The 26,027-nt window shown below is 41.6% G+C and overlaps 1 protein-coding gene across 11 annotated transcripts in view; it reads right to left on the bottom strand.

Annotated features, from left to right (window-relative positions):
- The window catches only part of AKAP9 (A-kinase anchoring protein 9), a 174,841-nt gene that overhangs the window by 21,717 nt on the left and 127,097 nt on the right, over positions 1-26,027 (bottom strand). For 7 of the 11 annotated variants that reach the window (XM_084786927.1, XM_084786921.1, XM_084786924.1 and 4 more), the window contains 15 exons: positions 25,734-25,896; positions 24,624-24,836; positions 23,769-23,807; positions 22,006-22,238; positions 20,754-20,873; positions 15,304-15,480; positions 14,627-14,731; positions 10,249-10,401; positions 9,565-9,744; positions 7,556-8,587; positions 5,941-6,078; positions 4,956-5,438; positions 4,496-4,559; positions 4,278-4,378; positions 2,922-3,110 (listed from right to left, as the gene is read on the bottom strand). In XM_084786927.1, coding sequence (XP_084643053.1) covers positions 2,922-3,110; positions 4,278-4,378; positions 4,496-4,559; positions 4,956-5,438; positions 5,941-6,078; positions 7,556-8,587; positions 9,565-9,744; positions 10,249-10,401; positions 14,627-14,731; positions 15,304-15,480; positions 20,754-20,873; positions 22,006-22,238; positions 23,769-23,807; positions 24,624-24,836; positions 25,734-25,896 — 3,390 coding nt within the window. Of the gene's footprint in view, positions 1-2,492; positions 2,682-2,921; positions 3,111-4,277; positions 4,379-4,495; positions 4,560-4,955; positions 5,439-5,940; positions 6,079-7,555; positions 8,588-9,564; positions 9,745-10,248; positions 10,402-14,626; positions 14,732-15,303; positions 15,481-20,753; positions 20,874-22,005; positions 22,239-23,768; positions 23,808-24,623; positions 24,837-25,733; positions 25,897-26,027 lie in introns of all 11 variants that reach the window. The other 4 variants (XM_084786922.1, XM_084786929.1, XM_084786923.1 and 1 more) reach the window with 4 other exon arrangements.

A 26,027-nucleotide genomic window follows, 5' to 3' on the forward strand; every position in this document is an offset into this window, starting at 1 on the left:
GCCATGTTGGGGATGGAATCCAGGTCCTCTGAAAGAATAGCCAGTGCTCTCAACTCCTGAACTATGTCCGCAGCTGGCCCATTTCCCACTGGCAGGCAACTGGCTTGTTTCCAGGCCACTTACAGGTTCTTGACAAGAGGCAGATGTTCCTTTCTGTGTGACTGTGCTGTGAGTGTGAGTTTAAAGCATGTGTAACTGGCACTAGGGCACTCTCCCACAGCATGACACTGTGACACGAGGCAGCGTCTCTGGGTCTCCGCCCGTGCTCTGTCCTGCCACCATCTCTGCTTTTCTGCCACCTGTTCTGATAGATGCACTAGAGTGGATTCTGGTCATGCATTCAATGGTAGCACGACAAAAGTCATATATCCTCTCTGTCAGGAATGAGCTGACAGCAAGCGTGCATTGACTGCCTGAGTTGGAGATGTCTGCGAGGTTTCGCCTTAGCCATACTGAGCAATGAAAGGTGCCCACTGGAGCACTAATTCACACTTGTGAAAATATCAGTAAACAACTTTCTCATACTAACTCTAGCATCTACCTCTGATTATTACTTGATAAAAAAGTCCTTTTTAATAAAGGATAGTTACTTACTTACATTGTTTCTTGTAGAACAATTAGGTTGTACAACATTAGGTTGTATTATCTATTTGTGAATATGAATATGACCTCATGAATTCTCTTTCACCATCATTTACTTTAGTTGTTGTGTGTATGGGGGGAAGAGGGGGCGTGTGCAGTAGCTCACCAGGAAAAGTTCTGTCACGTAACACCAGGTCTTGAATTCAGAGATCTGTCAGCCTCTGCCTCCTGAGTGCTGGACTTAAAGGCATGTGCTATTTCATTCAGCTAGTTTGACATTGAACATTTCTAAATTTGGCCAGTGAGAAAGCCTTCAAGTCAGTGTGTGTGAGATTTTACACATTCTCTTTACTCTATGGACAGTTTTTCCTCGTCAGCAAAGCAGGAGACTCCAGGTAACCTTGGCCCTCCCATGTTCCAGCCCTACAACTCCTGTGTCTCCAAGGACTTACAGGTCCTTTAAAGGGAGAACTGATTCAAAAGCCAAGACTAGGGCACAGCCAGTGCCATGAGATTTTTAATTATTGGATTACTGTTATTGGTAGGAATCTTTTCAAGCTTTTTATTTCTTCCTGAATTACAGCCTCCCCACCCCCCGCCCCGCTGCAACAAACACTGGGAAATTGAACAAGACTTTACATATGCCAGGCAAGAAGTCTACTGTTTAGTTATATCTGAGCCTTAAAACAAACAAACAAACAAACAAACAACAATAACCCTCAGGTTAAGAGACAAAGTTCTACTAAGAACTTGGAATCCTTCTGAGTCAACCTCCCGAGAAGCTAGGGTCACAGTTGTGTGCCACAAAGGCCGATATTCTTGAATAATTTTTTAACCTTCCTTTTGGTTTTTCGAGACAGGGTTTCTCTGTGTAGCCCTGAGCTACCTGGAACTTGCTCTGTTGACTAAGGGGTCCTCAAACTCAGAGATCCACACACTCCTGCCTCCTAAGTGCTAGGACTAAATAAAAGTGTGCATCACCACCATCCTGCCCTCCTCAAGGAATTTGATACTTTTTTAAAAAAAGAAAAATCATTGCAATGACAGATACTTATATTTTACTAATATTTAAAATTTTTCTGGGTGTATGGGATGTGTACATGCATGGGTGTTGGGTGTTGCACTGCTCTAGGCCATGTTCAACAGTAATGAAACAATGATGTATAGATAATAAGCCAACTGTGAATCTAACTGCTGTCCTGTTTTGATGTGAAATGTCCCTTGAAAGCTCATGTGTTGAATATTTTGTCCTCTAATGGAAACCTGAAGGGTGGGGGACCTCACTGGAACAAGCAGGTCCCTTGGACATGTCTCAGTAGGGTATACTTGGTCTCTGGCGCCTTCCTCTGCCTCTGCCTCGTGCTCCTGGCGCCATGACATTATGCCTTAATATGGGCCTAGAGTTCATGGACACAAGGACTATGCACTAAAACCTTCGAATCAGGGTCCCATCCCTTCCTTATGCAAATTGTTCATACCACACATTTTGTCCAGTGATGGCAAGTGTGACCAATACACCATGCAGAACACAAAGGCACACCTACTAGCTAACAAAAATGTGACCAGAGGCTACAGGAAACTAACCTTAATTTCCTCTGGGACCAGCATAGCATGGCAACCTTACATTTCTATTTCCTTTGCGTTTGTTCGGTTCCTCATTTTGTAACTTCCTAGGTTTAGTGATTAACTCATTAATTTTCAGTGTTTCTTACTTTCTAACATAATGCTTTATCTTACTTTCTAAGATAAAGCATCTAAAGTAATAGATTTCTCTTTTTTTTCTCTATCCATTCTTAGTGGGTTCTGTTAAATGCTAACCTTCAGATTTAAATCAAGACTCCAAAACAAATCAATAACCCACTTCTCTTGCTGCTCAAAAAATATTCTTTAAAATAGTTTTGTTTGGATACTTGCTCCTGTATTCTCTGTTCCAAACACTTTAATATTCTAGCTGCATCTCTAGTGCTGAAAGACGTCAGCTCAGTTTGGAAGGTAGCTGGTAAAATGCTACGCTCCTTTATGAATACATGTTGAAGGGTAAACACAAGTTCACCTCGCCAGTCACAGACGCTGTCATAGTATTGAGAACTGTCACAGACCTGTACAGTGTAAAACGTGAAAAGTCAGTTTTCCAATAAGCATGCTTTAAATATATTCCAGAAACACTAGTCTAGTAACTAAAATATATTTTTCAAAAGTTCAAGAAACTGTATTTTATGCTGTAAAAAGATACAAAACAATTCACATGAAGCACACATAAAAAGACAATTTACTCTGTAAGATGTATTTGTCATTAAACAAATGTACAACTATCTAGAAGCAAAACAGTCTTTGAATACCTCAGTTTCTCTTTGCACTTGCATTTTGGAAATTAAATCTTTAAGTGATGAGATGGTACTGAGGTAAGCTCTTCTCTCTTCTAACCAAGATTTGGAACCGAGCTGACTGGAGTAGCCCTCTTCATCGTAGGTGGACCGTGAAAGAGAGAGCACCTGCACGCCCTCATCTTGGACAGCTCTTATTAATCCCTAGAAAATAAAGCATCAAAGGCAAAACTGTGACTTCAAAAACTGAAAAATAAGACATTCAACAAGCAGCTTCACCAACCCAAGTGATTTAGAAAGGCCACTGGAGACAAGGAACTGGATCCCAGCATTTCCTGATGTCTGCTTCCTGTAGAGCAGTGAGGTAACCCTAACAAACGGTCACACTTCAAAGCTCCTTCCTCTATCTGGCTAGCACACTCTAGTTGAGTCTAACATATTTTTAAAGATTTAACTTAGTGACTGATCACTGACTTGACCAAAAGAAATAATGTGGGAAATACCCTGTATCTGGGGACTGCTTTCATAATGCTGGAAAGCAAAAATGTACGGAATAAAATCAGTTTGATTTTAAATATGTACATACACATAGATGTACATGTACACATATACTTTGTGACACTGCTGCTTAAGAGAGGATGACTCTTGGTACTATTTAACTAAGAGTGAGGCGGACTCCCCTCACAAAGGACTCTCCTCTCTACTTACTGTGTGTGGTATGGAAAGGAACAAGGAACTTTGTATTCTACTTTTACATGGAAAAATGTTGATTTTCTGATTTCACGGACCCAGAATAGTAAGCAGATCCACAAACAGATGCACTGATTCAGGATCCACGTTATTTTTTTGTGGCTCATTCGTTCATTGCTTTCAACATCCTTGCTTCCAGCAGACTATAGGCTTCATTACCATACCTTACCCAGACACTGTTTTAGTTGGGGTCATTGAGGGGTTAGACAGGAGAAAATAGGGAACAGTTTAAGAGTAAAACTACACATTCAGTTTAGCTTGTAAAAGTTGATTACATTGGGAGCCTAAGGTATAGTAATATTGATTACATCGTTTTTAAGGGTAAGTTAAATTTTAAAATGCTGAGTACATAGCACATAGTGTTAAGTGATCTCACTTGGTTATACAGTTAGGCAAAAATCTTATTCAAGGCAAGCTACAAGAGGCATTCCAGAAAAATCATTTCTACAATATTCTATTGTAATAGTTATGAAACTGAGAAATGACTTGAACCAGATTCCCAATCCTACTTTTAACTATGCAATTCTTTATTCACAGAAGACCTTTCCGCGTAACTTCAGATTAACTCCCTTGTCAGAGATGACATTGCCTAGGTTAACTGTAGGCTTTTGTCTCTCATACCTTTATTTTCTTTGGAAATAAATCACTTGAATTTTCTCCTTCTTCTTGATCTTCCAATGTTGTATCAAATCCCTGGCTCTGACCATAGTCTGATTCAGAATCTAAAATTAAGGAAATAACCATCTGTAATTACACAAGTGTGAGTATATGCAAAATAACCCTTTTTAAACAAAAACTATTCCATTTGTTTAAATATTCCAGAATTTTATGCCACTTACCACTGGAACATGTTTCTCTAGTTTGGCAAACATTAGAATATGTCAATTCAGGACTAGATAATCCCTAATTAAAGACAAAACCAGAAAACACAAGACTTTAAAACTTATTTAGTAGAAGTCAGACCCAATGAATCAGCCATCTATTTTATGATATAGTTAAGGGAGAAATAAAGGCATCAATTTATTCTGTCATACTGAAATAATACATAGATAACTAGTCTAATTTTCCTCCTCATGGATGTTGCCATTAGTAATTATGAATAACTAATCACAGTAGGCTCCAAAAGCACACAGGCACTGCATTATCTGGCTACACAGTGGTGAGAGATGCCAAATTGTGACTATATCATGAAAAGAGGTATAATTTCTTGGACCCTTTTGAAATTTTCTCTTAAAAGCTTATACTGCTGAAAGGAAAATGACAGGACGTTGAGAAAGCATATTCTATGAAACCAGATACCTCTCTGGATTTCAGACACCGGGTCATCTCCTTTAAGGTCTCACACTCCTCGGTCAGTAACTGGACAGCAGCACAATGCTCTCTTTTCAAAGTTTCTGTTTCTAAAATATGTCTGGATTCCATATCCAAAATCTCGGCAGCATGTAGCTCTTGCATTTGTTCAATTTTTTCAGTAAACTGACTGATGGTCTCCATGACTTCGGGGGAGTGCTCATTCTCTAAGCCGATCTGAATTCGTGCATTTCCAACAAGGATCTGCAGAGTCTGGTTGCTACCAGCCTTGCTGGCTCTCTCTGCCTGGGGCCCAGAGGGGCTACCTACTTCAACAGGAAGTGGCTCTGGAATGGGGACATTTCCGCTTTCCTGCTCTCCAGTCCTTCTTTCATTTCCTAAGAAGTGGGATAATTTCTCCTTGGCTTCTGAGAGCTGATCCTTAACTTGGCTTAAGTCTTTCTGAAGTGCTGTTATATTGCTTTCTTTGATCTAAAACATAATGCACAGAACAGCAGAGAAACCAATTAAGTTTTAGTTTTGTGTGCACTAGGGGCAAGACTCAGGATGGAAAGAGGGAGAGCACAGCTCAGGCTTCAACGCTCATTTGCATCGGAATACGACACTCGCTGGAGGCCTCACGCTAGCATGCTTCTGCACACACTTTGGTCAGGTTACAAACATGTGAAATCATGTCATCAGCTTTTGTTTTCACGTGATCTTTGCTTTTGCTTTACACATGCCTTTTTCCTCCATCCCAGAGTACAGATTAAAAGTGTTATAGATTAAAACAGTACATACTAAAAGCAACCACTATTGACAGAAAAACTAAACAAGCAGATGCTGGTAAAGAAATGTAACAATGGAATTTTTCTTTAAATCTAAAAAAGGCTTTCCCAACCACTACTGTTTAAGGTATAGATCTAAGAAACACATTGAGAGGAAAAGAAGACAGGTAGAAACGAATGAATTAAAGCTACGTTGCTCATCTTACCAAAAGCTCTTCTTCAAGTTTTTCTGCCCTTTCTTTGTAACTGGCGAGTTCTTTGGCAGCCAATGACTCAGCTCCAAGAGCTTCAAGTCCACCCAAAACTCCCCCGTCTCCACTGGCATGAATTAGCTTATCAGTTGTCTGAGTGAAAGTTGAAAAGAGAACACCATTCATAAACCACAGTGATAACTGTGATGGAGTTTTGCTAAGAAAAACTGCTTATAATCAGGGGACAAAATGAACACAGCAAGGACATTTTCCAGAACCATCACTTCATATGAGGGTAATCAGAGCAATCTTCTGAGAACAAAGGTAACTCCTGTCATTAGTAGATACATTAATCATGCTTCTGAAAGAGTGCCAGGCATCTCTTAGATGTCATTGGGAGAGTCTTATTACCATTTTAGTATTTATATCCACAGTAAAGTAGCACCAAGTGCTGGTGGGAAAATCCTGTGTGAGATTACCCTTTGGAATATTAAGTATTATAAACACTGCATTTCTATTACTGTAGATGCAAACTTAACTGAGAAACTAAGTCTTTGATTGCTTTTTCTACAGTGAGAAATAACCATGCTTTCAGACCTAAGATATACAAATCTCCAAAACAAGTTTTTCCCTATGACAATGAAGTTTCACCAGGTATGCAATTTTTAAGAGCTAATGGCTTTCCCCACATTTACTCAATGGAATATTAATGTGAAAAATTTTACTTCTTAAAGACATGATATCAAAGCATATGTATCAGAAAGAAATGAAGGGAGAAGTCCACACAAGTCTTAGAGAACAGAATTGAAATGTAATATTTTTATATTTCTTCTGTTTCTTTTTTTTGTTTGAGACTGGGTTTCTCTGTGTAATAGCCCTGGCTATCCTGGAACTCTCTTTGTAGACTAGGCTGTCCTCAAAGTCACAGAGATCCGCCTGCCTCTGCCTCCTGTGTGCTGGGATTAAAGGCATGCGCCACCACACCTGGCTATTTCCTCTGTTTCAATGGTGACTTTACTAATGGAACAGATAATCATATTTAAAGACCACAGAACATACTTTGCATGTGTTACTCTAGTGATAAAAATTAAGTAGTATTAAATAAAGTTTAACCTGTGTCTTAGTTTTTATACTAGTATAAGGGAACTGCATCTAATATAGTATGTACACAAATTAAAAGCCTAACATCAGAGTAATTAAACTGTGAAGTGCCATTAGGCTCATCATGAGCAGCTGAGCTTCAGGCAACTGAAGAGCGTCACTCAGTCAGATCATCCCCAAAGCCTCAGGCATGGTCACTCAGGCAGTACTGTGTGTGAGAGTTCTGTCTGTACATAACCCCTGTGTCTCATAGGGGAGCTCTCTGAGCCTCTCAGCGCTACATAGCTGAAAGTCTGTCCTTCAGGAACAGCAGATCTGCATGAAATCTCATTACGTGTAAGTTGTTTGATGTAAACCAAACATCAGATTTAATAGGAAATTATCAACCAACTTAATGAACAAGGGAATAAAATTTCTTAGAGCATATTAAGTGAGAAAACACACACACACACACACACACACACACACACAGAGAGAGAGAGAGAGAGAGAGAGAGAGAGAGAGAGAGAGAGAGAGAGAGAGAACTAACCTTTAAATACGCACAGCTTTTTTCCCCTTCCTCTTCCTGCCTTTTCTTGGCATTTTCTAACAGCTTCTGTAGCTCTAGAACCTTCTTTTCTGCCTCCAAGGCACTTTTCTCTGAAATGCCTACTTGTTCTTTTTCTGGTAGTATACTACTGTGCACTTTCGCTCCTTGGGTCTCTAACTCTGCTACTCTCGTGGCTAATGTGGAGCCATCTGAGTCTGTGTTTTCTGTCAGATGATTTACATTCTGTACATCTGTCCTTTCAGGCTGTGATGAGACTGTCTGCGTCTCTTGGTAGGACCGCACAGACTCCTGACTGTCCAGTGCCACAGTGACTCTCTCCTCAAGTATTTTCTGCAGGTGTGTGACCTTCTTTTGTAGCATTTCTAGTTCAGACTGGCCTTGCTCCTGCATGGTTTCTACTTGTCTCTGACCCTGGCTGAGCTGCATGTCCACCGCACTAACAGAACTCTCCAGTACTACTGATTTTGTTTCTGGACTTCTGGAAGCCTTGGTGCTGTCTTCAATACACGTAAAGGAAGCCTGATTTTCTAGAAGCTTAGCAGCATCCTGGGTAGGGACATCTTCTGGCTGCAGTTTGTCACTGCTGAGTTCGTTGACAGCCATGTCAGCACTGTCCTTAGGTACACTTGCAAGTTTTTCCTTGCTTGCACATCCTTTCCTCAGGCTGCACAGCGCTTCTGTTACCTGATCCATTTGAAAATTGATTCCTTTAAGGACATTTTTCATACATGCCATTTCCTCACTGGTGGATTCTACTTGCTGTTGTAAAGCTAGCTTTTCCACAGTCACCTTATCTAGCTGCTGTTTGAAGCTGTCCGCGTCTTTGGGGAGGGTACAGGTGTCCGCTGTCTTTTGCTCGATGCTGGTCAACTCTTGCTGCAATTTTTCAATCACTCCATTGAGCTGGTCTACTTCCTCTTCTCTATTTTTCTTCAAACGTTCTTGATCACTCACCAAACATTCAATCTGGGTTTGTAGATCTTGTATCAGTTCATTTTTTTCTTCAATGACCTAGTATTTAATGAAAAAGGGACACATATACAGTAAATGTGTATTTATATTTTGAAAATTCTATTTTAAGAGAGGCCTTATCGAGACAAGTATTTCCCAGACCAACATCCTTTCTCTGCCATAGAAAGGCTCTGTTCAGTATAGACCAACAAGATACCTTCTCTTATTTAGAACTTTATTCTGAAGTTTTGTTAAAGGCGAAGTGGCTCAGACTTGAGCAGTTGGTACACTCTGCTGTGAAGCATGAGGCACTGCAACAGTACGTACAGCAGATGGCTCTCAAAGGCAAAACCTAGTCATTCACTGAACAGAGGGAATGTTAGTACATTTACTCAGAGAGCACTTTCACCAGCTGAGCCAACTCACTGGCTATATTTGTTTTTACAATTTGATAGGAAAGGACAAGGGAGAAGGCTCAGTGGCACAAGAACCTGAGTTCAAATCCCCAGCACACTTATTAAAAGCCGGGCAGGGCTATATGAGCCTCTACCCAGCACTGAGAACTGGAGCCAGGCAGAGTCCAAGAGCTCACTGGTCAACTGACTACTGAAGCAGTAAGCTGTTCAGTGAGAAAGCCTGTGCCAAGGCAATATGGCCGCAAGCAAGATCAGTGTTTCGATGCCCTTCTCTGGCCGCTGTGTGTGCAGGCATAGGTATATGTATTTGCACACTCAGGTGCAACACCTTGTTCCTCCTGGGCAATTCAACAGGAAACTGAAAATTATCACTACTTTGTGTTTTAACTTTTAGTTAGAGCCTCTGAGAGAGCTTAGTAGGCCCAGGTGCTCACTGCCAAACCTGACAGGCTGAGTTTCCCATGAATAAGGAGCAATGGCGCCCACAAGCTGTCCTCTGAGCTCCAAAAGCACATTGCAGAGTGAGTGCAAACTCCCACACCATCTCCAAAATACATAAGTGTAACAGGAACTGAAAAACTATAACGCACATCACTTTTGACAAATTTAAAGCGGGCATACCTTGTTATCTGTTGTGAGCTTAAGTTGCTGCTGGAGTTTTATAAGCTGCTCATTTAACCGGTCAATTTCAATTTCCTTTTCTTGCATTATCTGTGTAAATTTCCCAAACAGCATAGGCTGATCCTGAGTAGATACAGGATCACATTCCTTCATGGAAAAACCCAGTTTTTCCATTTCATCCTAGAGACAAAAATAATTACAATTATATGATCATTACATGTCATTTTCAGAACATCCCTTTAATTAAGCCTTACAAAAATCATAGTGTACATATAGTGAAATTAAAATAAGATACTATATTTCAATATTCTTAAAATACTTTAATAAATGACCACAAATATTTTCATTTATGATGAATTCAAATGTCTACATTGGGCAGCAATTAGGTCCCATGAAAACTCACTTGGCTACTAATACTGCTGTTATCAGGCATGTATGAAAATACAAGGTATCAGCTGGGCGTGGTGGCGCATGCCTTTAATCCCAGCACTTGGGAGGCAGAGGCAGGCGGATAGCTGTGAGTTCGAGGCCAGCCTGGTCTACAAAGTGAGTCCAGGATGGCCAAGGCTACACAGAGAAGCCCTGTCTCGAAAAACCGAAAACAAAAACAAAAACAAAAACAAAAACAAACAAAAAAGAAAATACAAGGTATCACATATGTGAATGATTTTCTAAGCTAATTACCTTGAAGAGCCTGTTTTCTTGCTGGAGCTCCTGCAGGCGGGTGGCGGACTCCTTCCGCTGTATCTCTAGCTGCATGTGGAGCTCCTGAACCTCTTCGTTCTTATTTTCCAGTTCTTCCCGGAACTGCTCTAATTGCTCTTCTAAGTTTGTGATCTTGAGAACCAAAGTTGTCCAAGACGGAACAACAACAACAACAACAACAAACAATAGAAAACAAAATTCAGGTCATACAAATGCTGCTGTCAAACACAACATTCTATTTATCTTACAAAGAATGTATGTTTGGGCTGGAGAGATGGCTCAGAGGTTAAGAGCGCTCACTGACAGCTCTTCCAGAGCTTCTGAGTTAATTCCCAGCAACCATAGGGTGGCTCACAACCGTCTATAATGAGATCTGGTGCCCTCTTCTGGCCTGCAGCTGTATGTGCAGGCAGAGCACTGTACAAATAATAATAAATAAATCTTAAAAAAATGTATGTTTAAGATATGTAATAGCAATAAAGAAACATGGTTTTCTAAGTTATGTCTATCTGCTTAATCCCTAAACATGCTCAAACTGCATTCTTCTGTTTTCTGCTTTTAAAGATTTATTTATTTATTTATTTATTTGATTTATTTATTATGTATACAGTGTTCTGCCTGCATGCACACCTGCATGGCAGAAGAGGGCACTAGATCTCATTATAGATGGCTGTGAGCCACCATGTGGTTGCTGAGAATTGAACTCAGGACCTCTGGAAGAGCAGTCAGTGCTCTTAACCTCTGAGCCATCTCTCCAGCCCCGGCCCCCCAACACCCCGTTTTTTTTTTTTTAAAGACAAAGTTTCTCTATGTAGACCTGGCTGTCCTGGAACTTACTATGTAGCCTCATATTCAAAGAGAGATCCGCCTGTCTCTGGCTCTTCGAGTGTTGGAAATAAAGGCATATGCCACCACACCTGGCTCCAACTACAGAAAAGATTTATTTTTATTATTTTGACTATGTGTATGCGAGTGGTGTGAGGATAGTGACAACCATTTAACCAACTACTTCATGGATGGAGTCCCCAATGCCTTTTTTCAGTGATGATCAAAACTGCTACACTATAAAAACAACCTAAGCTGCGGGAGCAGCAGTGGGTGGCAGCTGGTGCTTTATAATCTAAGACAGGTAAAAGGTTGTCAGTACATAGCATCGTAGAACTAGAGTCCCAGTGCTGCTGAGGCAAGGCTTTAAAGGCAGCGTACTAACTGCAGTAAAAATACCACAGTACTAGCAATAACAGCCAACACCGAGGTTGGGATGACAGCTCAGATGATTACATATGAGGGCACCCCATGTAAAGAGTTCATAATCATAACACTGCGGAGACCCTGGAGACAGGATGACCCTTGGGGCTTGTTCATAAGTAGCCCAGTCTCACTGTTGAACCAGAAGTCGCAGTGAAAGATTGTTTCAAAATACAAGGACGACGGCTGCTCAGGAATGACACCTAGGGGGAGTCTGGCCTTCACACATGCAGCCCCTTCATGTGCACATACAGTCACACACCGTCACACACAACCTCGCTCAACTTGTCCTATGATCATTCCCATTATAGAGAAGAAGGAAAAGTCGCAAGGAGGAGCAACATGTCCCGAGGTCACACACTGGTAAAGCCATCTTTGGAACTTGAAGGATGACCTCCAGTCTTCCATTCCAAACTATCATTTGTCCTCTTTTTTATAACTAATGTCAAAGACCTCTGTAGGTACTTAAAAATATTTAGTGATTCTACACATATAATTATCAGTTTATTGCTGAGAACAGTGATGATTACGCATTTATCAGCAGTAAACACTAGGATGTATGTCTATTATTATCTTCTACAACGATTCCTATCTCTACAACTACTTTTAAAACAAGGTATTATAACACACACACACACACACACACACACACGCACACACACACACACACACACAGTATTTCAGTTCAAAATTGTTGCCTACATTATACGAAATGCCAACTCTTTTGATATGTCAGACTACAGGCAAAATCTCAGCTCAGTGATCTAAAGCCTTGCTACTGAGTGTGAGCCGGGGAGCAGCAGTTAGCAGCATGGGGAAGCACACTGCATGTGTAGATGCTTGTGGTGCAGAGAAGGTCTGCACTTCAGTAGGGCTCTGGGTGACAATCCAGAGGCACTGGTCTATAGTGCCAATGTCACTACAGTGTTTACGCTTCACAGTAACATGCTAAATCCATTCCTAATGCTTTGTGAGTATCACATCACAAGGCTGTTAAAATCAGTGCAATCTGGGAAAAATTATGGCTCTGTGCTAAGCATTAACTTCTTGCAAAAATGAGATGAAGACCCCAGGGAGAGTGTGTTTAAAATACTCCTCTGTCCTTATAAGCACTCGGCCTAAAAACAAGTTAACTATTATCTAGTATTACTGCCTGTAAGCACATTAGTAATACAATACAAGAAATATTAAAGACATCCATTTCTTTCTTTTCTTTTTTCTCTTTGAGACAGGGTCTCACTATGAATCTTTGGCTGCCCTAGAATTCATGATGTAGACCAAGATGGCCTCCAATTCACAGAGATCTGCCTGTTTCTGCCTCTTGAGTGTTGGGATGATTTATTCTTATCCATTTAATTTCTGTGGTCCCAGGAACCAAACCAGGATCTTGTACACCCCAGACTAATCCTCTCCTGCTGAGCTATTTCACTAGCCTTTCTAGTTAACACACCAATTCTTGCAATAAAGAGAAATGATTATACATAAAAAGGCATGTTCTTAACTTTCACAAAAATATCAAAAACAAAATAACCAAGAACATTCCAGATAAACATCTGTCAGTATTAGGTGTCAGGTCAGTATTAGGTGCCAGGAAGAAAATACATCTTATGTTGGAAAGGATCGTTTCAACACTCATCATTTGTACAGATGCCTTTTCCACTGAGTTCTCTGAATGTCATTTTAGCTGATGTCTAAACTGTTTTCTATCTTTTAAAGGTTGTATTGACACTTCTACATTATTGAGACGTTGAGATATATTTAATGTCTTGAAGAATTAAATGAAGAAAACAATGTAATTTCAATAATTTTAGGGCTGGAGAATGTTTCAGTTGGTAAAACATTTAGTGTGCCAGGATGAGATCCACTGAGTCCATGTAAAGAAGCCAGTCACGGGCTTGGATCCCAGCTCTGGGGAGGTAGAAATGGCAGGGTCTCTGGGGCTTGCTGAGTCAGTCCAGCCAGACTGGTGAGTTCTAGGCCAGAAAGAGGTCCCATCTCAAACACACACAGGCAGAATGGGGGTGGAGATGACATGGCTCAGTGGTCAGTACATACAGCTCCTACACAAGATGCCAGCTTGGTTCCCAGCACCCATGTTAGCTGACTTATAATAACATGCAACTTCAGATCCAGGGAAGTTATACCCTCTCCTGGTTGCTGGTGGCTGGACACTGATGCATCCATAAGCACATACTCACATAGAAACACACGATTAAAAAACAGTAACAACAAATCTTTGAAAAATAAAACAAGGTGGACAGGTCCCAAAAAACAATGCCAGGGGCTGACCTGTTTCTAAGCACAGGTGCATGAGAGAATGTGCCCCTAAATACTTTTTAAAAAGTCATATCTGTAACATTAAGATGTATTTTAGAGAAAAAAAGGTTTAAATATAGGATAAATGAAGTAGGAAGTTGAATTTACTTTTGTAATAATAATGTTCTCTTTTAAAATAAGGCCTTCCTGGCCCTAATCCTTCCACCCACCCCAGCCTTGAGGGCAGCTGATATGAAGTCCCATTCCCAGCTGGATGCGACTCTTTTCAAGTAAGGAGTACAGAAAAACAAAAGGGCTGCCACTGTTACTGTTACCTGTAGTGCTGGGGAATCCTAGGTGCTTGCACAAGCTAAGCAAGTGCTCTGATAATGAGCTACATCCTCAGTCCCAGTTACTTCATTATAACAACACGCTTCAATTATGAAATAACTACACAATCATCTCTCAGGGAAATGTTTAAATATGAACAACAACAACAAAAGCTGACAGTGACACACAGCGGAGTGGCAGCGGCTGAGCACCCACAGCAGGCAGCAGGAGAGAGGGGTGCTAGCTTACCACAGCTCCACACCACCAGCTCTCTGCTCTCCACTCAGTCCACACCAGCTCCGTTTTCATTTCAGTGTCTTCTTGCTTTAAGGTCCTGTCTACATGAGCACTGCCTGACATCGGAATATTTGCTCAGTTTATTATCTTCAAGGTCAGTCTTCATGGGGTGAACTGAGAAACATCTAAACTTTGCTTTCAGACAATAATGTCCTTCTGTTCAAATGCTACTTCTAGGGTAATTGATTTTTAAACCACATTTGTAATTTAAAAGGAAACTCCTTACCTCTTTTTCTTTCCTGTCGATAGCATCTCGTTCAGCCTGCAACTGAACTTCTAGAGACAACTCTGGTTTAGCCTCGATAGTTCCAAAGTGTTTCCGGTCCTCTACCTAAAAACACATAAGAACATTTTCAAAACTTCACACACCAGAGCCCATGACTCATTGTAATATTTTTATTTATTTAGCAGTAATTCATTCTACTTCAGTTTAAAAGGTGAGACTCTACATTTGAGAATACTCAAAAAGGCACACACATTCAGTCTTGAACGCATTTTTTTCATATACCAAACACAAACTACTGGCATTTAAAGCTCATTCCTCAGATAAAACAGAAGTCCTCCCCATCAGCCCGCCTCTAAGCTTTCCCGCTCTGCTCTTCTGCAATTCATTCTGGTTTTCTATAGAATAGGAACAGACGTTGTTACACCTTGTTTTGGAGTCAGGCAAGAGTCTAAAAGCTCATGGCCATGACTGACAGTTAAAATTGTAATGAACTCTTCTGGCTTACCTACTCTTCTTGAATCACAAACAAGGGACGCAAAACACATGTGGAAGTAAAACAAGCGAAAGTAGAAATGAAGACACACTACGTCCCACTGTAACCTTACGAGCACTGGCGTGCGTAACTGGGCAGCTGTCACTACAACAGCACAAGGATGGCGTTCTCTCTGTCCTCACACCTTTGGCACGGCGTCCGCACTAGTGACCAGAGCTTGCTCCAGCTCTCGCACGCGGCACTGCAGCTTCTCAATCTCCTCATTCCTTTCTTGTACGTCTCTCTGGAGTTGCTCCTTCGACAGCAAGAGCTCACTGCACTTGTCTGTTTTCTCTTTCAAATGATTAGTTAACTGTTCAACCTGAAAATATGAAAAATTTGTTATAAAATGTAGGGTGTTCCTAATTATGAATCATATTTTTATTTTAAAGACTGCTTTTTGGGGCTTGAAAATGCATCTCAGTGGTAGAGTGCTGCTTGCCTAGTATATGCCAAGTCCTCAAGTTTGATCCCCAGTGTCCCCCAGCAAAAACAGGTATTTCAAAACATGCTCTCTTATTGTAAAATAAGGACAGCAGTGGCCATCTCTAGCAAAAGTGGTATTTGCATACTAATAAAACTGGGCACAACTGGGCACACTAGTTAAAAGAGAAACATTATGGCTTTCACAGAACTAATTTTTAAAAAGTTACTTTGAGCATCATGGCTTTAACCTGGCAGAAAGAGGGAAAATGCATTTGGAATAATGTGAATTCTCTAAAGGCCCAGCACACTACAACCTAATGACACAATAAAGATGGCAGGCATGCAGCTTGCTTCCTCACTTGCTCTCAGGTGAAGAACAACAGCCTTTAAGTCTTCCACGTGTTGTATTTCAGTAAGAGTTATTTGGTGAATGTTTACCCTATACATTCTATAGGCTAGCAGAGATGAGGAGAGGTTCACAGAGGAAATCTGAACTCCCTTACGTGCCACTAGTTTTGGCTCCTACTCTGCTCAAAATACAAAGCAAGTGTTGCAAGATTTATCTTCTGGGACTGCTATGCAGTTCCTTAAGTGCTGTGCAACAGCAATGGAAGAATATAGGGAGGATTAATAAGATAGATTATGGACATATTCATCAAAAAGAAAGGATTGAGAATATGTAATTATAAGAAATACAAAAATCCAACATTTCAGTGAGACACTTTGAAGAAATTACCAAATGACAAATATTGCTCCCAGAACACTAAAAAAATAGAAAATTGCAAGCTTAATCTAACTATAGACTCTTGGACAACAGTAATACAAGAAGCTAGAGAGATAGCTCAGCAGTTAAGAGTGCTGACTGCTCTTCTAGAAGACACAGGTTCAATCCCCAACACCCTTATAAAGGCTCACAGCTGTCTGTAACTCCAGTTCCAGGAGATCCAATGCATTCACACAAACACACATGCAGGCAACACATAAGATAAAAATGTAATAAATAAATGAGTGAATGAATGAATGTATAAGTAAGTAAGTAAATAAATAAGTAAGCAAATAAAGGCATACATACATAGCCTTGTCAGATGTCTCTGGCTGGAATCTTTTTTTGTTTGTTTGATTTTTGTTTTTTGAGACTTGTTTTGTAGACCAGGCTGACCTTGAACTCACAGTAATCTGTCTACCTTTGCCTCCCTGAGTTCTGGGATTAAAGGTGTGTGCCACCATGGCTGGCTGACATAGCCAATCTTGTCAACCTAAGGCAAGTTATGTCAAAGGAAATGGGCATCTAGGTCAGTAGTCTTTAAGCTGTGAGTTGCAGCCCCTTTGGGGATCGAATGACCTTTTCACAGGGGTCACATATTTAATCAGATTTCTTGCATATCAGATAGTTACATTACAGTTCATAAAGTATCAAAATTACACAGTTATGAAATAGCAATGAAAATAATTTTATGGTTGGGGTCACCACAACATGGGGAACTGCATTAAAGGGTCGCAGCATTAGGAAAGTTGATATAGATTCTAGAGCTAAAAACCTCTTTTGAGTTTTGACTTTTTCAAAAGCTAAAAATACATTTAGAGGCATAAGGGGCAATGACTACAAAACAGTGTGTATGAACGCCTTTCCCAATGCTCTAGAAGACATAACATTTTATGTTCTGTATGTATTTAGATTCTTTTAAGATAAATGAAATCCAATAAACTGCATGAAAAATTTAACTTTTAGAATTAAAATTATTTTCAGAAATACTACTATCATAGTTAAATCTAAGTCTCTAATAAGGCCACACCAATACTCCTGAAAGGTGTAAGCTTTTCCAGAGTTAAACAACTTGGTCACTGTTACACACCCAGTAATCAGTGAACAACAATCCAAATGGGGTTTGCTTTACCTAAAGTACAATCTTGCTATTTCCAAGACAGGCCAACTTTAGGATCTATACAGTGACTGAGGAAGAATTTTAGATATTTTCAGAACATATAAAGGACATGAAGCATTTTATACTTTTGGGAGAGGCGAGACTTCTTTGGCTCTGTCACTCTTGAGGTTAAATGGAAAGAGATGGCAGTTGAATATTTACTGTGAAGCTCAACAGAAACGTTGGAAATGAAGGTACAAATGTGGTCACGGACAGATGAGCACTGGGATGAGAGCAAACACACAGAAGAAAGAGGGGCCTTAATCTATGTTTTGGGGTACTCCGTCCTTAATTCTGGCAAGTAGAGGAGAAAGAATGGAAGGAGAAGACTAGTGGATGCTAGGATAATACAAAGCTCCCAAAAGACTTAATGGAATGCCACTGAGTATTTGAGCAGGTGCAGATAGGAGTGACTTCTAGAGAGCCAAGAGGTGCCAGGGAGCCTTCACAACAACACCTTAAATGGCGCAGAGGGTAAAAACCCTGAGACAGATGTTGGGAGTTGGTCTGGTGCTATGTATTCTGATGCTAATTACTGGCCCCCAAGACGTGGTTGCCACCCAGATGAATACATCCTCAGGTACACTGGTCTTGGTTGTGTGCACCTTGTTCTACCTAGTTTAACGTTCTGGGACTTGGGGTCTCAGAGGGACCAGGAGGCTGGGAGGAGGAGGGAGAGGGACCAGGAGGCTGGGAGGAGGAGGGAGAGCGACCAGGAAGCTAGGAGGAGGAGGGAGAGGGACCAGGAGGCTGGGAGGAGGAGGGAGAGGGACCAGGAGGCTGGGAGGAGGAGGGAGAGGGACCAGGAGGCTGGGAGGAGGAGGGAGAGGGACCAGGAGGCTGGGAGGAGGAGGGAGAGCGACCAGGAAGCTAGGAGGAGGAGGGAGAGGGACCAGGAGGCTGGGAGGAGGAGGGAGAGGGACCAGGAGGCTGGGAGGAGGAGGGAGAGGGACCAGGAGGCTGGGAGGAGGAGGGAGAGCGACCAGGAAGCTAGGAGGAGGAGGGAGAGGGACCAGGAGGCTGGGAGGGGGAGGGAGAGGGACCAGGAGGCTGGGAGGAAGAGAGAGAGGGACCAGGAGGCTGAGAGGAAGAGAGAGAGGGACCAGGAGGCTGGGAGGAAGAGAGAGAGGGACCAGGAGGCTGGGAGGAAGAGAGAGAGGGACCAGGAGGCTGGGAGGAAGAGAGAGAGGGACCAGGAAGCTAGGAGGAGGAGGGAGAGGGACCAGGAGGCTGGTAAGAGGAGGGAGAGGGACCAGGAGGCTGGGAGGAAGAGAGAGAGGGACCAGGAGGCTGGGAGGAGGAGAGAGAGGGACCAGGAGGCTGGGAGGAGGAGGAAGAGGGACCAGGAGGCTGGGAGGAGGAGAGAGAGGGACCAGGAGGCTGGGAGGAGGAGGGAGAGGGACCAGGAGGCTGGGAGGAGGAGGGAGAGGGACCAGGAGGCTGGGAGGAAGAGAGAGAGGGACCAGGAGGCTGGGAGGAAGAGAGAGAGGGACCAGGAGGCTGGGAGGAAGAGAGAGAGGGACCAGGAGGCTGGGAGGAAGAGAGAGAGGGACCAGGAGGCTGGGAGGAAGAGAGAGAGGGACCAGGAAGCTAGGAGGAGGAGGGAGAGGGACCAGGAGGCTGGTAAGAGGAGGGAGAGGGACCAGGAGGCTGGGAGGAGGAGGGAGAGGGACCAGGAGGCTGGGAGGAGGAGGGAGAGGGACCAGGAGGCTGGGAGGAAGAGAGAGAGGGACCAGGAGGCTGGGAGGAAGACAGAGAGGGACCAGGAGGCTGGGAGGAAGACAGAGAGGGACCAGGAGGTTGGGAGGAGGAGAGAGAGGGACCAGAAGATGTAGCAGCAGGAGGAGAAGGAGGAAGCAGCCCAGACAGGAATGATTATGGCAAGTAACATGGGGTGTGTACCTGGAAAATAGCAAAATAGCTTAGTGGGTTGATATCTGCCCAGTTATGGTGCTTTAAAGCTTATTTCAATCTAAAAGGTCTCTCTCTCGATTATCTGGGAACTAACTAGTGCAGAGAAGCCCTCTAGAGCCTAATATTCTCTTCTCCAACAGACAGAGGAGATGGACACCTCCCTGGAACATACTCAGAAGAGAATGGAATGACTTATTGTATTCATTTATGTGTATGTGTGTGTGTGTGTGTGTGTGTGTGTGTGTGTGTGTGTGTGTGTGTGTGTATGTGTGTGTGCGTGTGTGCACATATGGAAGTCAGAGAACTAGTGGGAGGAGTTGGTTCCCTACTTCCGCTTTCCAGGAACAGGTTGTTTGCCCTGGCAGCAAGTGCTTTTATGCACTGTCTTAGGGCTGCCACTGCTGTGATGAAAGACCATGGCCAGAAGCAAGTTCAGGAGGACAGAGTTGATTTGCATTACACTTCCATATCGTAATCTGTCACTGAAGGAAGTCAGAACAAAAACTCAAACAGGCCTGCCTGCAGGAGCTGATGAAGAGGCCGTGGAGGGCTGAGAGCTCTTTTTACTGGCTTGCTCCTCATGGCTTGCTCAGCTGGCTTTCTTATAGAACCCAAGGCCACAAGCCCACGGCTGGCACCACCCACAATGGGCCAATGGGCTGGGCCTTCCCACATCAATCACTAATTAAGAAAATGTTTTATGGCCAGATTATGCAGGCATTTTCTCAATTGAAGTTCCCTCTTTTCAGGTAACTCTAGCCTGTGTCAAGCTAACATAAAATTAGCCGACACAAACTGGGCTGTAATCCCAGCACTTGAAGAGGCAGAGACAGGTAGATCTTTGTGAGTTCGAGGCCAGCCTTGTCTACAAAGCAAATCTAGAACAACCAAGGCTACACAGAGAAACCCTGTCTTGAAAAAAAAAACAAACAAAAAATTAGCCAGCATACGGCACTCAGTCATCTTGCCAGTCTGCAAATAACCACGAATCATTTTTATCAGGAGTGAGAATAGAGAAATGAACAAGGATGTTTATTTAGTTGTGTGCTGTGTACAGAAAGGGGAGTTATTCTAATTTCAAACTGCCCCCACACCCAGTAGTGGGAATCAAACACAGGGTTTCAAAAATGCTAGGTAAGCACTCTAACTATGATACATTCTCAGTCCAATACAATATATTTTCATAGTTAACAGGATATATATATATATATGTTTTTTGATTTTTAAGCTTTACATGCTACATAAAGAATCCACTCGAGTTTTTGAGGATGTCTTATTTTATACTCAAGATACAAATTAATCCAAGGGTGGCTATAACATCAGGGGTCCTTACCTCTCTGGTTTGGTGCTCACTCACAGGCTGAAATCGGGGCACAACCTTAAGTTGCTCCTCCAGCTTCTGTATTTCCTGTTGGAATACATCTCTCTCATGTTCTCTATCTATTGCTTGTTCCTGAAATTTAATGATAATGGTAATAGTGATTACAATGAAAACAATAAGGCTAATAATAGGTTGGGCATGGCGGCACATATCTTTAGTACTTGAGAACCAAAGGTGGGTGGAGTTTTTGAGTCTGGTCTACCTAGCAGGATCTACACCAACCAGAACCTCATAGTGAGACTCTTGTCTAAAAACAACAATAAAAAAACTAAGGCTTATGAAACCAAATTGATTATTTATTTAACACTTATTGTCCCTATTATTTCCCATATCCCCTTAACTAGAGGTGTAAAGATAATGGGCAGATATAGAGGCACTCCAAACCACAGAGGCTTAAAAAGACAACACTTAGAACAGATGACTTAACTCTGAAAATATAAAATGTAAGCAACTGATTCTTGGGCAAGCTTATGAAACCCTAAAGATGAGGTGCTGTGAGAAAAGAAAGAACCAGTGACATTCTGGGCGAGAGCAGAGCATGGCCAGCATGACAGCTGTGCCAGTCCCAGTGCCAAGTGCCACACTGGGAGCTGGCTGTCCTATCTTCTGTGCAGGGAGCAGTTGCAGCTCTTGGAATTCTCATCTGTTTTGGCTATTAGCTAAAGGAAAAACTAGAAAAAGCTTAACTTTGAATTTGGAAACCCTCACTGCTCACAAACTGATGTTCTTTTAATTTGTCTTAAAAAAAATTCATACACTACTTATTTTTTTCTTCTGCTGCTGTTGCAACAAATTCAACTTAGAGACTCCAAATACGAAGCAAGCTTGGATGCCATCCATCCACCTAACTACACATTCATCCACCCACCAACCCACCAACCACACACTCATCCATCCACCCAACCATCCACCTAACCACACATTCATCCACCCACCAACCCACCAACCACACACTCATCCATCCACCCAACCATCCACCTAACCACACATTCATCCACCCACCAACCCACCAACCACACACTCATCCATCCACCCAACCATCCACCTAACCACACATTCATCCACCCACCAACCCACCAACCACACATTCATCCACCCACCCATCCACCTAACCATACATCCACCCACCCAGCCTCCCATTCATATCTGTCCATCCAACCAACCAAGAGATGGGTTTAAAATGTAGCAAGATGAAGACACTTACATCTAAAAATTTTCTCATTTTTTCTAGCTGTTTTTCCAGTGCTTGGCTTTGCTGCCTTAGATCTATGAGTTCCGCATTTTTCTCTTGCTCCAGCTCTATGAACCTAGTAACTTGTTCTTCAACATCTATCTCTAGAGCTTTCACTTGCTTTTGCAGGTCGCCACGTACTTTTTCAGCTTGACACTGTACTTCCAGCTTTTCCTTCATTAGTTTTTCTGTCTCCTGTAGAAATTCTGTTTACAAATGTGACAGTACATTTGGTTACATTGTGATTCATGTTGTTATGATAATGAAGTCACTGACTACTATTTTTAAACTTTATATTTATGAAATAAAGGCTGAGAATTACTTTAAATACATTTAAAAGTAAATATTCTGTAGACCAGGCTGGCCTCGAACTCACAGAGATCCGCTTGCCTGTGCCACCAGAGTGCTGGGATTTGCCTGAATCTCTTAGGAAAGAACGGAGACTGACTTCAGTGAATTATGAAATCTACAAGCTCCTAATAGTTATTATTAAAATAATTTATGGCTTGTTAATACTTTAAAACAAAAATTAAATAATGCTTGGGGGAAAAGTAAATGCTCTCTTCTGGAAATGTCGAAGTATTTTACTCCTATACAAGAAAGCAAACTACTAGTAATAAAATTAGAAAGAATGAACAAAAATGAGAATTCCTATTACAAAAAGATGTTTTTGTGAAAACAACATAGTAACAAAATACATTTTCATGATTAAAAAAAGAACAAAGTTCAACTGAATTAAAACAGACAATGCTGACCACGAGTCTATTCCTAAACCATAAAGCTACCTTTATGTGCAATCACAATGAGCATAGCAGGCAAATGCTGTAAATCTTTAACCAAGAAAAGGGGAAGAGGAAAGAGGACGGCGGCTACAAACAGAATTTCTGGTCACTCTGAGGCTTTGTTGCGTTAGATCCACACTCATGAATTAGCTTTCCATGTTTGCATGATTGTGCACCAAGGGAACACAGCGTGTATGGAGATGGGGTGGTTAGTGTACCAAGAGCAGACCCCTGACATCTGACAAGATGGTCTTCAGTTTTGTTCTGTGAGCAACTGGAGATGAGATGAAGACATGTAAAGAATAGCGTCTGGAGTCCAGAAGGGACTGTGACGATTAGCTGTTGTTAATGCAGCGAAGAAGTACAGACAGAAAAGACAAAACAAAGAGGAAGGACCTTCCAGAATTTTTATAGTAACTGATGTGCCAACATGTAATCGGATCTGGGACCTATAGAAATCATCTTTCTTCTAAAATAATACCATTATTAGAATTATTAGATGTTAATATCAAAATAAGTCAGCCACAAAGTTCCTTAGTAAACTCACTGATTTGCTACCATCATCTCATGAACTTTTTTGTTCTGCAAGGAACACTCTGAAAAACTCAAGAGTCCAAAGAATTTAATGTACTCATAAAACAAAATACTTTGTTTCTTAAAATTAATCAATAATTTTCTTTGAAAAAAAAAAAACCAAGATGGTTTTGGGCTTTGTACAAAAACAGATGAAATAAGATGATGGTGACACGAACCTCAGTTGTTAATAGCCAATCAAAACATGTTTTAATTATAAATTAAGCTGTGTTACTGTTGAAAAGAAAAATTGTTAAGTATGAAAGAAACACAAGAGAAAATGTAAAATTAGAAATGTTAGTTAGTTGAAAATCAAGGGTCACCCAAATTTTTAGTTGTGAGTCTACTACTCAGCAACAGTGCATGCGATTCTGCACACACCTGCTCCAGGTGCTGCATCGACTGCAGCAGCTATTGGCCCTACGAGAGTGAAAACAAAACAGAAAACAAAAACAGTTATGCCTTCTACTTCCTCAAATGGGATAACACATATCTGCACATGAAAAGCTTATGTCACTGGTTACCACCAATGCCCACAGTTCTATGCCTCTTGCGTATTCTGTATGTATGACATGAGATCTTTTAATCTTAAAAATTCTAGCCCTAACCCTGTGCCAAACTAATCTGAGTACTCCCTCAGCGGAAAAAATGTTGCATTTGTAAGTTGGTAAAGCTAGAGAAACTCCAAACTTATAGAGCCCAGCTGTGCATTTAAAATTAAAGAGGGTGTGGTAAACAGGATTCAAAGTCCATGCTCAGGTACTAATGTGAAATGTATTTCCCACTCAACAAGCTTCTACTTCAAGACATAAGCATTAGTCAGTATGAAGCTGTATCTTCTGGGTCTCCCTGGGCTGCAAGCCACACTGCCTACACCTGCTCGCGGCCAGCAGCAGACCAGTGCTCACGGCCTCTCTCCCACTAAAAGAACTCTGCTCTACCCATGTCAAAGACACACAGCCTTATTACTTGCTGTGTTTACTTTTGATACATATGTTTGAGCATGAATAAATAATCTTTGTTTCCTTATTAACAGTTAATAGCCTTAAAAGGCAAAATACAAAATATATACTATAGAAATGGCTAATAACACAATTGCCTTAAAGTATATTTTCTTAGGATTTTTCAAGTTGGTTTATAAAATAAATGGATTGTGGCTCTGAAGAGGATGATCAGTCATATGAGCATCTGAAGAATAAAAACAGAGGAGGAGCTACAGGAAGTCTCGGTACATACGCTGTTCTGCTGGGCCGGCCTCTGCTCTCATGGCCTCCCTCTGCCTGGACAGCAGCTCTCGCTCCTCATGCATCTGCTGTTGCTCTGACTCTAGTTCATGCAGCCTGCTGCTCAGACATAACAGCTCTTGCTCAAGACGATCTATTATATCAGTTTTTTCCTGAATTTGCCTTTCAAAAAGAGTTTTTTCATCTGAGTAACCATCAATGACACCTATAAGACACAATGTAAGGAAATGGGATTACTTCTAATTTAAATTCACCATCATCAGGCTTTGTTTTTTTTTTTTTTTTTTGAGACAGAGTCTTAATATCATACTCTAAGCTAGCCTTGAACATTGTCATCCCCCTGCCTCAGGCTTCTGAGTATTGAGACAGCAGATATGTGGATCTAGGCCAAGCTTATCATTATATTTTGATTCTAACAATAGAAAACATGCTGTTAGTAAAATTTTTAAGTCATTTCATCCTATTAAAAGCCTTATACTGAACTTTACTGTCACAGATACAATGGAGTCTTTTTCTTGTTTACACTGTGTGTAAACATGAGATTTCCCTAAAATGTCTAGCACTTTGCTATCCTAAAGTACCACAACACACATGTACCTCAGTTATCAATCTAACAGACAGAAATAAACAGGCTCCTGGGAGCTTAACTACATCAGATGCTTGTGAATTGAATTACATTTTAAATATAGCAGAGGAGGCTGATATTTTAAGCAGTTCTAGAAGGCCAGCCCCATCCACAGCCCAGGGGAGCAGAGGAGGGCTGTAGAGGCTTACAGCCTGCGAGAAACATTTAGTTATTACCCTGTACCATTCAGAGGACAGCTTTATCATCAGCTTTCACATTAGTACCTGACAATCACTCTCTTTTAGGTGTGAATCTCTAATTTTTAATGTTATCTCTAATTCTACATATTCTTTTTAGAGTGTGTGTGTGTGTGTGTGTGTGTGTGTGTGTGTGTGTACATTCTTAAAATTGTAATTGCCTAGGGAAACTCTGAGGACAAACTACAACTGTCTTTCAATGGCCACTTTAAATTGGACTGTGTTTACAAACTGGCTGTGCACGGATGCCCTGTGTCCGTGGCCACAGGCAGGGGCTTACTCTCAGCTTTACTGAGCTCCACAGCCAGCTGCTCTCGGGCCCTGGACTCCTCATGAAGGCGCTCTTGCAGTTCTTCTTGGCACCGAAGTGATTCTGTTGCCTCTTGTTTTTGTCTAAATGACTCACGCATCAACTCCGTCTGTGTAACCTTCGCATGTTCAAGCTAAACCAGGAGGGCAAGAAGACACAAAGGAAGAGAAGTTTGGAAATTTAGCATCGTTTCTCATAAAAAAACAAAAAACTAAGAAAGGATCTCAATAGAGACATCTTATTAAATTACAGGCAAATTCTTGC

This window comes from Acomys minous, assembly GCF_964271855.1.
Source record: "Acomys minous genome assembly, chromosome: 6".
Classification (NCBI taxonomy): Eukaryota; Metazoa; Chordata; class Mammalia; order Rodentia; family Muridae; genus Acomys; species Acomys minous.